Source organism: Podarcis bocagei (assembly GCF_964188305.1).
Source record: "Podarcis bocagei genome assembly, chromosome: 6".
NCBI classification, from domain to species: domain Eukaryota; kingdom Metazoa; phylum Chordata; class Lepidosauria; order Squamata; family Lacertidae; genus Podarcis; species Podarcis bocagei.
The window spans coordinates 94,827,391-94,839,189 of NC_138130.1; the positions used below are offsets into that span (position 1 = coordinate 94,827,391).

At 45.5% G+C, this 11,799-nt stretch overlaps 2 protein-coding genes across 2 annotated transcripts in view; one reads left to right on the plus strand and one right to left on the minus strand.

The window, feature by feature from the left end:
- LOC308588817 (uncharacterized protein) overlaps positions 1-11,799 on the plus strand; it is a gene marked incomplete at its 3' end in the record, with an annotated part of 117,300 nt that overhangs the window by 74,067 nt on the left and 31,434 nt on the right. The window lies entirely within an intron of this gene.
- PRSS23 (serine protease 23) overlaps positions 889-11,799 on the minus strand; it is a 32,945-nt gene continuing 22,034 nt past the window's right edge. The window contains exon 2 of the mRNA XM_081197436.1: positions 889-6,465. Within this exon, the coding sequence (XP_081053562.1) occupies positions 5,334-6,465 (1,132 nt within the window). The 3' untranslated portion in view covers positions 889-5,333. The remainder of the gene's footprint in view (positions 6,466-11,799) is intronic.

An 11,799-nucleotide genomic window follows, 5' to 3' on the forward strand; every position in this document is an offset into this window, starting at 1 on the left:
ATTATGTATTCTGTGCTTTGTATGCTGTAACTTTGTGCTGTGAACAACCCTGAGACCTATGGGTATAGGGCTGTATACAAATGTAACTAAGTAAATAATAATAATAATAATAATAATAATAATAATAATAATAATAATAATGGTTTCCTGTGAATTACGTTTCTTTGAATGTATATGTCCGACTTTCTTCTGGAATTGCTTCCTTTGATGTTTTAATATAGGTTGCAAACTACTTTGAGATTCCAATCCCCTTAAAAATATGAATTGTAGAAATGAAATGAAAAACAATAATCCCTTGCCTAGCCCTTGCTTCAGGGAGTATTCATGTGTATTCTGAGTATTCATTTTTCCTGTAGAAAAGAGCTGTTCCTGGGATGTTGTACTCCTGGGTGGAAAAGATGCAATACTGCTGGTATCAGGATTTGGGTGAGGACGGGTCTTTTTGCACAGGGCAGCCTGGAAGATGTGGAAACAAGGAATTGGCTGAAACTGCAACTGATTTCCTTGGATTCTCTGCTCAAAGCGGCAATGTTATTTCTGTTTTATTTATTAAAATTTATACACCACTTTATTGTTGTTATTTTCAAAAGTGTTTTACAAAATACAGTAGCACTGGTTAGGGTGGTGGACCATACGATGGTTTTGAAGCTCAGGCATGCCACTCCCTGGAGCACAGCTGTCAACGTTCCCCTTTTTTTAAGGGAAATTCCCTTATTCCGAATAGGATTCCTCGCAAGAAAAGGGAAAAGTTGACAGCTATGCTCTGGAGCTGCACCCATCGCAATCTCATGTGGCTAGGAAGCATGCAAAGCAACATCCAGTTTTCTGCAAGCATTTTTTTAAAAAAAAATGACAAGGAAATGAACAAGCATATTATTCCTGCAGAGGTCGATAAAAACTGTGCTGTATTTGAACATCCTTACAAATGAAGTGTAATTACAATGAGCGCTTTTCATTTCTGGCAGATAACATATAAATAGGTACAAAATCCTCTGTCTCTTTCCGTTTCCTCTTGGTTTTCTGCGATACATTCATCAAAAGAACTGGCATTAAAACAGTCACAGGAGTCAGGTGTCTACAGAGAAAGGAGGTGGATGAGGTTTTGCCAAATGCAAAAAGGTTCTCTTCTCTCCCCCCCTCCATCCCACTGCCAGATTTTGTTTTAAAACATCCGCGACTGTCTGTGCCAGAGAAGAAGAGTCCTAGCATTATGTGCGAAAGCTACACCTGGTATGTGAACGTGTGGAGAAGCAATTTTGGCATTCCAAAGAGGGACCACAATAACTGGAAAAAAAATTAAGCACCATTAACACCCTTGACAACAGTTGGGTGGAGTGAAAATAAAAGGAGATACATACATGGGGGGGAAGTTCTCACCTGACACATTCTAATTTGTAGAATCAGAGAATTGTAGCATTGGAAGGGACTCCGAGGGTCATCTAGTTCAACCCCCCTGCAATGCAGGAATCTCAAGACACGGTCCCCCATCCAATTTGAAACCACACTGGACCCTGCTTAGCTTTGCAAATGTGCTAGCAGGCTTCCTGTTGAAAGGCTTTACCCTGATGATAATGTGCTGCTCAGTTTGATTGCTCTGGTTTGTAAACATTCATCAGCAGATCTCAGTCTCTGCTGAACATCTGCAAAAGTGGACATTTGCAGGGAGGTCTGATGCAAGGTTAAAGGATTGATATTTCTGGAGATGCTTGCCTGGTGCTAACTATAGTTTAATTAATGAATGGCTTGGCAGAACAGCAGGGATCATTCTGTGTGTGACTAAAGAGTTAATTCTTTAACAGTAAGTCAGCTAACTGTGTGTGTGTGTGTGTGTGTGTGTGTGTGTGTGTGTGTGTGTACGTTTTCCTTGGCAACCAATCACAGCAACATGACCCTCACTGAGGTAGCATGTGCTCTGATTGGCTGTGTCTTTCTGAGGGAGTTTTTCCCCTCTGTTTGGTTGAATGTCTCTGTCACATACAAAGTCTGAACTATCCCCAACTGATTTAATGATAAAAACATACCTAAGAACATTTCTCAAGTCCAATCCAGATGTGTACTGGGATACAGATCTCTGCTTAAAAGATTTGGAAATGGAAGGTCTTCAACAGGTGCCAAAAAAGACAATAGAGAAGATGCCTGTCTCAACTTGTAATAAGAGTTTCATAGCACAGGTGCTGCCACACTAATGGCCTGATTCAGACACAGATGGGACAGACATCCTGGTGAGATGGTATCTGCATGAGACCCCCTCCTACCAAATGGTATTATTATGTACTTTTGTATTTTACTTTACCTGTATATCAGTTCGAGACTCCCTATTTGTTGTGAAGCAATAAATAAATTTGATAAACAAAAGGGATGGGTCTCATCTGATAGGCTTTTTTTATAGTGGACAGGTGAGGAATTAGAAGTACTTTATTTTCTGGATTTTTCTATCTTTCTCTTTTAACCTCTTTCCTACTCTTGTTATGTCTTTCTTTTTCTATATCTCTCTCCCCCCTCCCTTTTTTGTGTTTTTATCTAGATAAAAGTTTTTTTTTAAAAAAAGGAAAATATATTGTTTGCGAAACCATGGTTTGTACCAAACATCGCTAGATGTGATAACTGCGCCGACATACCATGCTGTGCACCCTGGAGGTTGCTGTACCACATAAATGGGAATACTGAGCAGATGGGAAATGAAGTGAAATCTGCTCCTGCTAACCATGGTTTGGGGGCAATGTCTGAACTGGGCTTCTTAAATGGGGAGAATCCGTTTGAGCAACTGTCTGTGTGTAAAGGCCTGGGGGAAAGGCCACCCGCCCTGCACAAAGCTGAAGACGCAATGAATCATAAGTTGATGAGATGCTACCTTGGAACAGCCGACAGTTTCAGAGCTTTTCTGTCGTTTTGACACCAACCAACCCAGAGTCTTGCCTGTCAACTGCAGGGGGCAGTGATGCTTGCTGCAGTTCTCTTTTGTGCCTGAAGAGGGCACTGAGGCCGGTGAGTCCACAGCAGCTCAGTCCTTTATATTCCAGATGGGATGGAGGAGAATCTCAATTCGGTTTGCATTTAAATGTGAACTTACCTAATTTGCATTTTCAGCAACAATGGGCGAACCAAAACACAGCTGCCCTTCAAAATTCACATTTTGAAGGATCTTGCAAGTGTGGTTCTCTGGCCAGGTGACATTTAATTGCACTTACTGGCGGGGAAATGCATTATATTAATGGAAATTGCATTGCAAAAAATGTGGTTGACAGGGAAGACTGCATACAAAAATGTGCACAGCAAGAACTCCGGCCAATGTAAGCTTCACTAGTGGGAGTGGTCCCTACTCGCAAATCAATAGTCAATAGTAACAAAAACTAATCTATTCAAAAGTATGTATTCTGACAAGGATTACAAACTCAGATAGAGATTACAAACTCTAACAGAGATTACAAACTCAAACTCATCAAGATATGTATAACACAGAAATTCGTTACAGAATTAGAGATAAGAGTTTATGAGTAGAGATAAATTCATGTTAGTCCATAGTCAGATTCGACGTGGAGGTCTTTAGAGCAGAAGTCAATTATGGATCAGAAACTCCCACTATTGAAACTTACATTGGCCTGAGTTCTTGGTGTGCTTTTTGCTTGGTATATTTAATAACAAGAACTCCAACTTACAAAAATGTGCATGGAGGAAGTTTGCATTAAAACGCTGACAAATTTTCACAGGAATTCTGTTAAAAGAAAATTGCAAAATGATGGGGAAATGTGGAGAACAGAACTCAAGATGGGGAAAACGAGAGATAGCGATAAACTGAAACGGACATCTTCTCCTGTCCCTAATTGCGAGGCACCAGCCCGGCTTCCGAGACTGCGCTGCGCTCTGGAAAAACAACTGAACCCTAGAGAGATTGTGTTTGGCAATCTTGGTGTGCGAAGGCTCGAATGCCCTTCTCAGTTTGCATCCATTATGCTGAGGGATAACAGTGCAGTTAAAACGGAAAAAAGTGGGAGGGGGACCTCACTAAAACTTGCCTGCTCTCCAGTTGCTGAGAATCGCTGGAGAATTTGGGGGGAAACAAGAGGAAAGCTAAAACCACAGGAGAAAAAAGAAAGACGAGGCATAAATAAAGGTAACAGATCCCACACAGCAAGAAGCACTCAGTAAATTTACTTCTGAACTCCGCATTGGCATGGGCTACCCAGCGAAAGAAAGAAAGAAAGAAAGAAAGAAAGAAAGAAAGAAAGAAAGAAAGAAAGAAAGAAAGAAAGCAGCTGCTTCTGCTGCAAAGCCCACTTAGCCTTGCCAGTCCCTCTAGCTAGAAGGAAACTTTGCTCCTGGCTTGAACAGACTCGGGGCAGTTGAAATTTGATGCTATTGGGAGGTGCCTCTCCTCTCCTTCAGCTGTTCTCTGGGTAAAGGTCAAGGTAAAGGATTCCTGGACGGTTAAGTCCAGTCAAAGGCAACTATGGGGTTGCGGCGCTCATCTCGCTTTCAGGCTGAGGGAGCCGGCGTTTGTCCACAGACAGTTTTCTGGGTTATGTGGCCAGCATGGCTAAACCATTTCTGGCACATGGAGGACTGTGATGAATGCTGGAGCACATGGAAATGCCATTTACCTTCCCACCTCAGTGGTACCTATTTATCTACTTGCACTGGCATGCTTTCAAACTGCTAGGTTGGCAGGAGCTAGGACAGAGCAACTGGAGCTCACCCTGTTGCGGGGATTCGAACCGCCAACCTTCTGATCGGCAACTTTCAGGGACAACTTGACTGATGCAAAGCGTATCATCTATCTGCATGGGAGCATCAAAGCTGAGTGTTTTTCTTCTCTTGCTTGCCTGGAGAAAGCAGCCACGGCAGTGCAACAAAAAACAAAACAGCCACACTCATGCCTACCCCTGTCTCACTTTAAATTGGCCACCAGCCCTGGTTCAGCTCCTATCAACGCTGTGCTCTCTGACTTGACTTGAGGGCCAGGAGCCCCAGGAGGAACAGTTTGCAAAAATCAAATGCAAAGCGCACAAGTTGCAGAGCCTCCCAGCCATGACATGGGCACCAGGAAGGGGAGTTGTGGGAGAAGGGCAGGGCCAGATGTGCGCCCCAGGATGCCCCAGTATCTAAGGCCAGCTTGGCTGTGCATAGTATGTAACACAAAGCACCTTTACACACAAGACAGACTTCCCTATTGATTCCTGCATCCAGGTATTTATAAAAAAGAAAAACAGAACTGCACCCCATAGCACCGGCAATATAGAAGAGTTTCGCTTCCCCTTCCCCCCCCCTGCCCCCGATTCAGCAACCGAGGCCGTTTATTTTCTTTCTTTTTTTAAAAAAAAGGATGCCCATTGTCTTTAGCCGTCCCTGCAGTGCTGATAGTTGCCTGTAATCCAGTAGCAAATCTGCGCGTATTTGAGGGGAGTGATGCGAACGGCCACATTGAAATCCTGCGGGGAGCCGTTTGTGTCCACCCACTGGTGCCCGGAAAATATCCCAATGATCTTGCGCTCCCACTTGCGGCTCTGCCTCTTCCACATCCGTACGTAAACTCCCGAGCCGCTGGCGCCCGGCTGGGCATCACACTGCTGGTACAAGAGGTCATACGTTTCGTCTTTGACGTCGCAGAAGCGGTAGACCAGGTTCCCTGGCCGGTCGTTGTCATACCCCGAGAAGTGGATTCTCCCGCCAGGCAGTTGCTTTGCGGCCGGGCTCACGCCAATCTTCATAAACTTCCGTTTATGGGGTTTCTTGAGCTCCAAGAGGGCATAGTCGTAATCCATGCCAATGTCGTTGGCATTCCCTTTGATCCACCCTTTGGGGACGTGAGTCCGTTTCACTCGGATCCACTGGAATTTCATCCTTTCCGGTTCAGGGGAGCTGCTGATGTTCGCCCCCTTGCTGCCATCTTTCAGCTTCGGCCGCAGAAACCCCACGCGCAGTTTCCTGGCCCCTTTGACGTAGCTTTTGCCATCGTGGATGCAGTGGGCGGCCGTCAGGACATGCTTCTCGGCCACCAAAGTCCCGGTGCAGCCCGTGGACAACTTCACAGAAGTGGAAAAGGGGTAGTTGAGCAAGTAGTCCTTGCCGAAAATGCTGAACCTCGTGTCGTATCCGTAGATCTGCCTCTTGGCCCGAGATCTGCTCTGCGTCCCGGCGCTCCCGCCGGTCAGAACGTAGATGCCGACTTCCGTCTCAGTTCGGGAGCCGTTGGAGTACAAAGTTTCGTAGGACAAGTAATCCTTCACCTCTTCGTAAGTAGGTAGCGGGGAACTCTTGTGGCAAGACGGGCTGCAAGACGAGACCACTTCCAGCTTAGCTTCGGCATCAAACTGTGGTTTGTCCAAATAAGTAGTTGATTGTGGCAGAACGACGGGGACTCTGTAGGCCGGCCAGGTGGGCCTCCAATGGGAACTGGAAGGTAGAACACCGTTGATGGTCCACAGGAGTAAGAGAAGGCATGGTAGGCTAGCCATGGTGAACCCTGAGCTGTGAAAAGGAAGGAAGATGTTACTTATTTATCATTTATATATCATATTGCGATTTATTACAGAACATCAAAGTAGATCATAGAACTGTAGAGATGGAAGGGACCCCGTGGGTCTTCTAAGCCCAACCCCTTGCAATGCAGGATTCTCAACTAAACATCCAAGACAGATGGCCACCCAATCTCTGCTTAAAAACCTCCAGAGAAGGAGAGTCCACCATCTCCTAAGGGAGATCATTCTACTCTTGAATAGCTCTTACTGTCAGAAAGTCGGAATCTCCTTTCTTGTAACTTGAAGCCAGTGGTTCGAGTCCTACCCTCCAGAGCAGGAGAAATCAAGCGTGTTCCACGTAACAGCCCTTGAGATATTTGAAGGTGATTATCATATCTCCCCTTAGTCTCCCCTTTTCCTGGCTAAACATACCCAGCTCCCTCAACCACCGAGATCCATGCATTGGGAACCTCAAGACTTGGTTACTGCAAGATGGTTCTTGAGATGGAGCTACTCTTGGGCCTCATGTGGAGAATCCAGCTGGTGCAAAACGCTGGGGCGAGATTCCTGAGTGGAACAAATTACCTCCAACACATAACTCCAGTGTTCAAAAGTCTACACTGCCTGTCCAGATACTACCAGGCCAGATTCATGGTTCTTGTAATTAATTTATTAGGCCCTTAACGATTTGGGTGGATACCTCAAGGCTCACCTAATCCCTGCCTGATCACTGGGGTCTTCAGGGGAGTCACTGTTTTGTGGTCCCACATGGCTCTGATGTTCCACTCATTTCCAGCAGTATTGTGGGCCCGATTCTATGAAACTCCATTCCCAATGACTAGCCCAAGGCCACCCAAAGGAGTTCATAACTGAAATCCCCACCATCTCCGGATAGGACTGAAGAGGTCAACCCTGCCTGGAGAGCTCCTGCCAGTAAGTATTGACAGAACTGGAGATGGCAGGGATGGAACCTGGTACCTTCTGCATGCAAAGCAGATGTTCTGCGATTGAGCTACGGCTCTTCTGCAGTCCACAATTCCATACTGGTTCTAACTTGTTAGCAAGAAGCATCCCACAGCTGAAACAAACAGACCTGAGACGAGAGATACCGTACATGATCTTGTTTATTCTGCTCTTGAGGTCTAGGGGCTCCTTTCCTTCACAGTCGCAAGCAGTGAAGAAGTCCAATTAAATAGCGTGGCCTTTCAGATTTGCATTGGGGGGAAACGGAGTGAATCTACTGCTGCAGCTAAATTGGATAGTGTGTGTGGGTGAGAATTGTAGACTAATAGAAGCCACCGTTTTCCACGTTAAATTAAATCCCCCAGGAAACCCATGGGGGCGTTCTTCCTCGGCTCGGATGATAAAACCCACATTGTAGGGTGTATTTGTAGATGACAGGCAGATTAAGCGAGGTCTCCAGTAGCGAAGAGCCGCAGGTACCACAACTGTGCTGAGGAAATATGCAGGACTTTGGCTTATTTGAAAATTAGCCAGGCAGCTGAATCTCTGCAGGAGCCCAAGTGCTCCCTTGTGAGAGAGGAGGAGGGAAGGCCTGCCCATTCCCGATAAGGGATTACTCAAACAAATCACAGCTATTAGACACGGCTTATGCATATTTAAACCCGGCTGGGGTTAAACCAATAATGGCCGGAGCAGCTTAGCATCATTCTTGAAATGCCTCAAAGGAACAGAATACAACCGGCTCTTAGAGAAGGTGTCCGCAGCTGTGCAAGGGAGGAATGGTCCCTCCTAGCATTCACAAAGCAGCCCTGTGTGCTGCAACCCACAATTCCACCCCACGCTACCTTCAGTCTGCAGATAATCAGGTTACCTGCTGTACCTGGCCAGAGTCAGGCCACAGCTCTGCTACTGCCAGTCCTGAAAACGTCTCCAGATGGAGATCGAGTGGGTGAATGCCCACTTCTCTGGTTTGTTTTCTGTACCACATTTATTTCCTCCTCCTGCTGCTGCTGCTGCAAGGAGCTCAGGATTCACCTCCAATTATTCCTCAAAACAACCCCGTGAGGAAGGCTGGACCAAGAGGTGATGACTAACTAAAGTCAAGAGATGAGGTCACTAAGTGTTATTATTTGAGCCCTGGTGGAATATCTATCTGTTTTGCATGCTGCGCAGCACAAATCCACACAAATTATTTGATCCAGGTAACAACCTGAAGGGATGGGAGGTGTAGCTAATGGCACAGAAGACAGAATCAGGATTCAAAAAAGACCTTAACAGATTGGAGAACTGGGCCCAAGCTAACAGAATGAATTTCAACAGGGACAAATGTAAGGTTCTGCACTTAGAAACAGGAAGAAGCAGATACACAAATATAAGATGGGGGACACCTGGCTTGTCAGTAGAACATGTGAAAAGGATCTAGGGATCTTGGTGGACCACAAGCTTAACATGAGTCAACAGTGTGATGCAGCAGCAAAAAAGCTAATGTTCTTCTTGTTGTTGTTTAGTCGTTTAGTCGTGTCTGACTCTTCGTGACCCCATGGACCAGAGCACGCCAGGCACTCCTATGTTCTTCTAGACTCCATCAACAGAAGTCTAGTGTCCAGATCAAGGGTAGTAATACTACCACTTTATTCTGCCTTGGTCATACCACATCTGGAATACTATGTCCGGTTCTGGGCACCACAATTTAAGAAGGATGTTGACAAGCTGGAAAGTGCAGAGGAGGGCAACCAAAATGATCAATGGCCTGGAAACCAAGCCTTATGAGGAGTGGTTGAAGGAGCTGGATATGCTTAGCCTGGTAAAGAGGAGACTGAGAGGAGGTATGATGGACATCTTCAGATATCTCAAGGGCTGGTTTAGATGCTCCAGCTGGTGCAGAGGACGGCAGCCAGATTGATGACGGGGGCATGTGGCCAAGAACATGTGATGCCATTGTTAAAACATCTGCACTGGCTGCCTATCTACTACTGAGCCAAGTTCAAGGTCCTTGGAGGAATTTACAAAGCCCTGGACAGCTTAAGTCCAGGGTACCTCAGAGACTGCCTGAAGCCCGATATCCTGGTTTCTAGGTCGTCGGTTGTTTCCTGAGTTGGCGAGGCTAGTTTGACAACCACAAGGAACCGAGCCCTAAGCGCCACCAGCCTCCTCTTGCGGAATGGCTCTGCCAGCAGAGATTAAGCGGGCGCCTTCTGTGCCAACTTTTAAACGCCTGCTGAAAACATCAGGCTTATGCAGGCAATTAACACATCTTTCCATAACAGTTAGCCATTTCTGATTTTACCTTTCTACGTGGTTTGGTACTGTATGGCTTTAGATAAAATTCTTTTATGCCGCACTGGTATTTTTTTAATGAATAGCAAAACTTCAGAAGGCAACAGCTGGTGTGTTCATGCGCTTCTTTTCCCTGATCCAGGTGGCAGGACGGCATGGAAGGAGCTCTCTTTCGAAAAACAGAAGCAACACTCAAAGCATGACCGTGGTGCATTGCATCCAACTGACTATGAAGCAGTCATTCGGGGCAGATCACTAGGTGAGCCTATTACAGCTGCAATTGCTTTTCTCCATCAGCTGCTCTGTCAAATCAAAAACAATGGAAACTTGCAAGAAAATGTGCTTCAAGAACTGTGCCTACCGATGGGAGTGATTTGTAGGTGTGCGTTTTCAAGTGCTCCAGTACTGTTGTTTTACCTGGCTTGCTAAGTTTGCTGCAAATCTCCCTTGCCTGCTGGCTTAGCTAGCTCAGCTGAATTAAAAGAAAGGGAGAGGAACGAAGAATATTCATCTTCCCTTTTTTTGCCTCTAGGCACTGTCATGTCCAGAAGATGTCACTGTCGCTGGAAAACACGACGGCATCAAGGGAACTGACTAGGGAACGCTCTGTATCAGCTAGTACATCTGGCATATTTTTCTCTACAGGCCTTATTGCAGAGATAGATGAATGGTGATTTGGGGGTTTAGGGAAACCAAAAGGAGGAATACTGTATATTGAAGGTGTATAAAGGAGCATCATCTTGCATAAAAATTATGGGCAAGTTAGACAGTCTCCTCCTCCTGGAGAAGAGGAGGTTAAGGGGTGATATGATAGCCATGTTCAAATATATAAAAGGATGTCACATAGAGGAGGGAGAAAGGTTGTTTTCTGCTGCTCCAGAGAAGCGGACATAGAGCAATGGATCCAAACTACAAGAAAGAAGATTCCACCTAAACATTAGGAAGAACTTCCTGACAGTAAGAGCTGTTCGACAGTGGAATTTGCTGCCAAGGAGTGTGGTGGAGTCTCCTACTTTGGAGGTCTTTAAGCAGAGGCTTGACACCCATATGTCAGGAGTGCTCTGATGGTGTTTCCTGCTTGGCAGGGGGTTGGACTCGATGGCCCTTGTGGTCTCTTCCAACTCTATGATTCTATGATTCCTCGCATAGCAATAAGGGTTCCATGATGATGATGGTGATGACGATGACAACAACAACAACAACAACAACAACAACAACAACAACAACAATAATTTAATATTTATACCCCATCCATCTGGCATATTTATACCCTTCCCCAGCCACTCTGGGTGGCTTCCAACAAACTGATGTGCTATAAGTTAAGGACAAGGCATAGGAACACACTTCTTTGGGTGTCCCATAATGGAATTTGGAATGTGGAATTTACAGCCCACCTATCTATGTTGACTTGGATGGCGTGCTTAAAATGGGACAGACAGATTCGTGGAGGATTGCTTATCAACAACTATTTGCTGCATCCATGGAGCGTTGATGTTCAGGAACAGGGAGTCTTTGCATTCCAGGTGCTGGGATGAACAGTGGGGCAACAGCAGGAGAAATGGAAAGATAATGCCGTGTTAGAGCCAATGTGGTGCAGTGATGAGAGGGCTGGACTAGGACCTGGGAAATCAGGGTTCAAATTCCCACTACAGCCAAGAAGCTCCCTGAATGACCTTGGGTCAGTCACTTCCCTCAACCTTTTCTACCCCACAGAATGGTTGTGAGGATGGCAATGGGGGGGGGGGGGAACGGCCCATATATTCCACATTGGGCTTCTTTGGAAGATGGGATATGCATGTACTACTATTATTATTATTATTATTATTATTATTATTATTATTATTATTAATTCATTTCCTCATCTTTTTCATATTTCTCTATTGGTACCATTACCTCATTCTACTTAATGATTAAGTTCCATCTTACTTTCTTTTGGAAGCACGCACTGGGTAAACAAATTTTATTACAGTGGTACCTCGGGTTACATACGCTTCAGGTTACAGACTCTGCTAACCCAGAAATAGTACCTCGGGTTAAGAACTTTGCTTCAGGATGAGAACAGAAATCGTGCAGCGGTGGCACGGCAGCAGCGGGAGGCCCCATT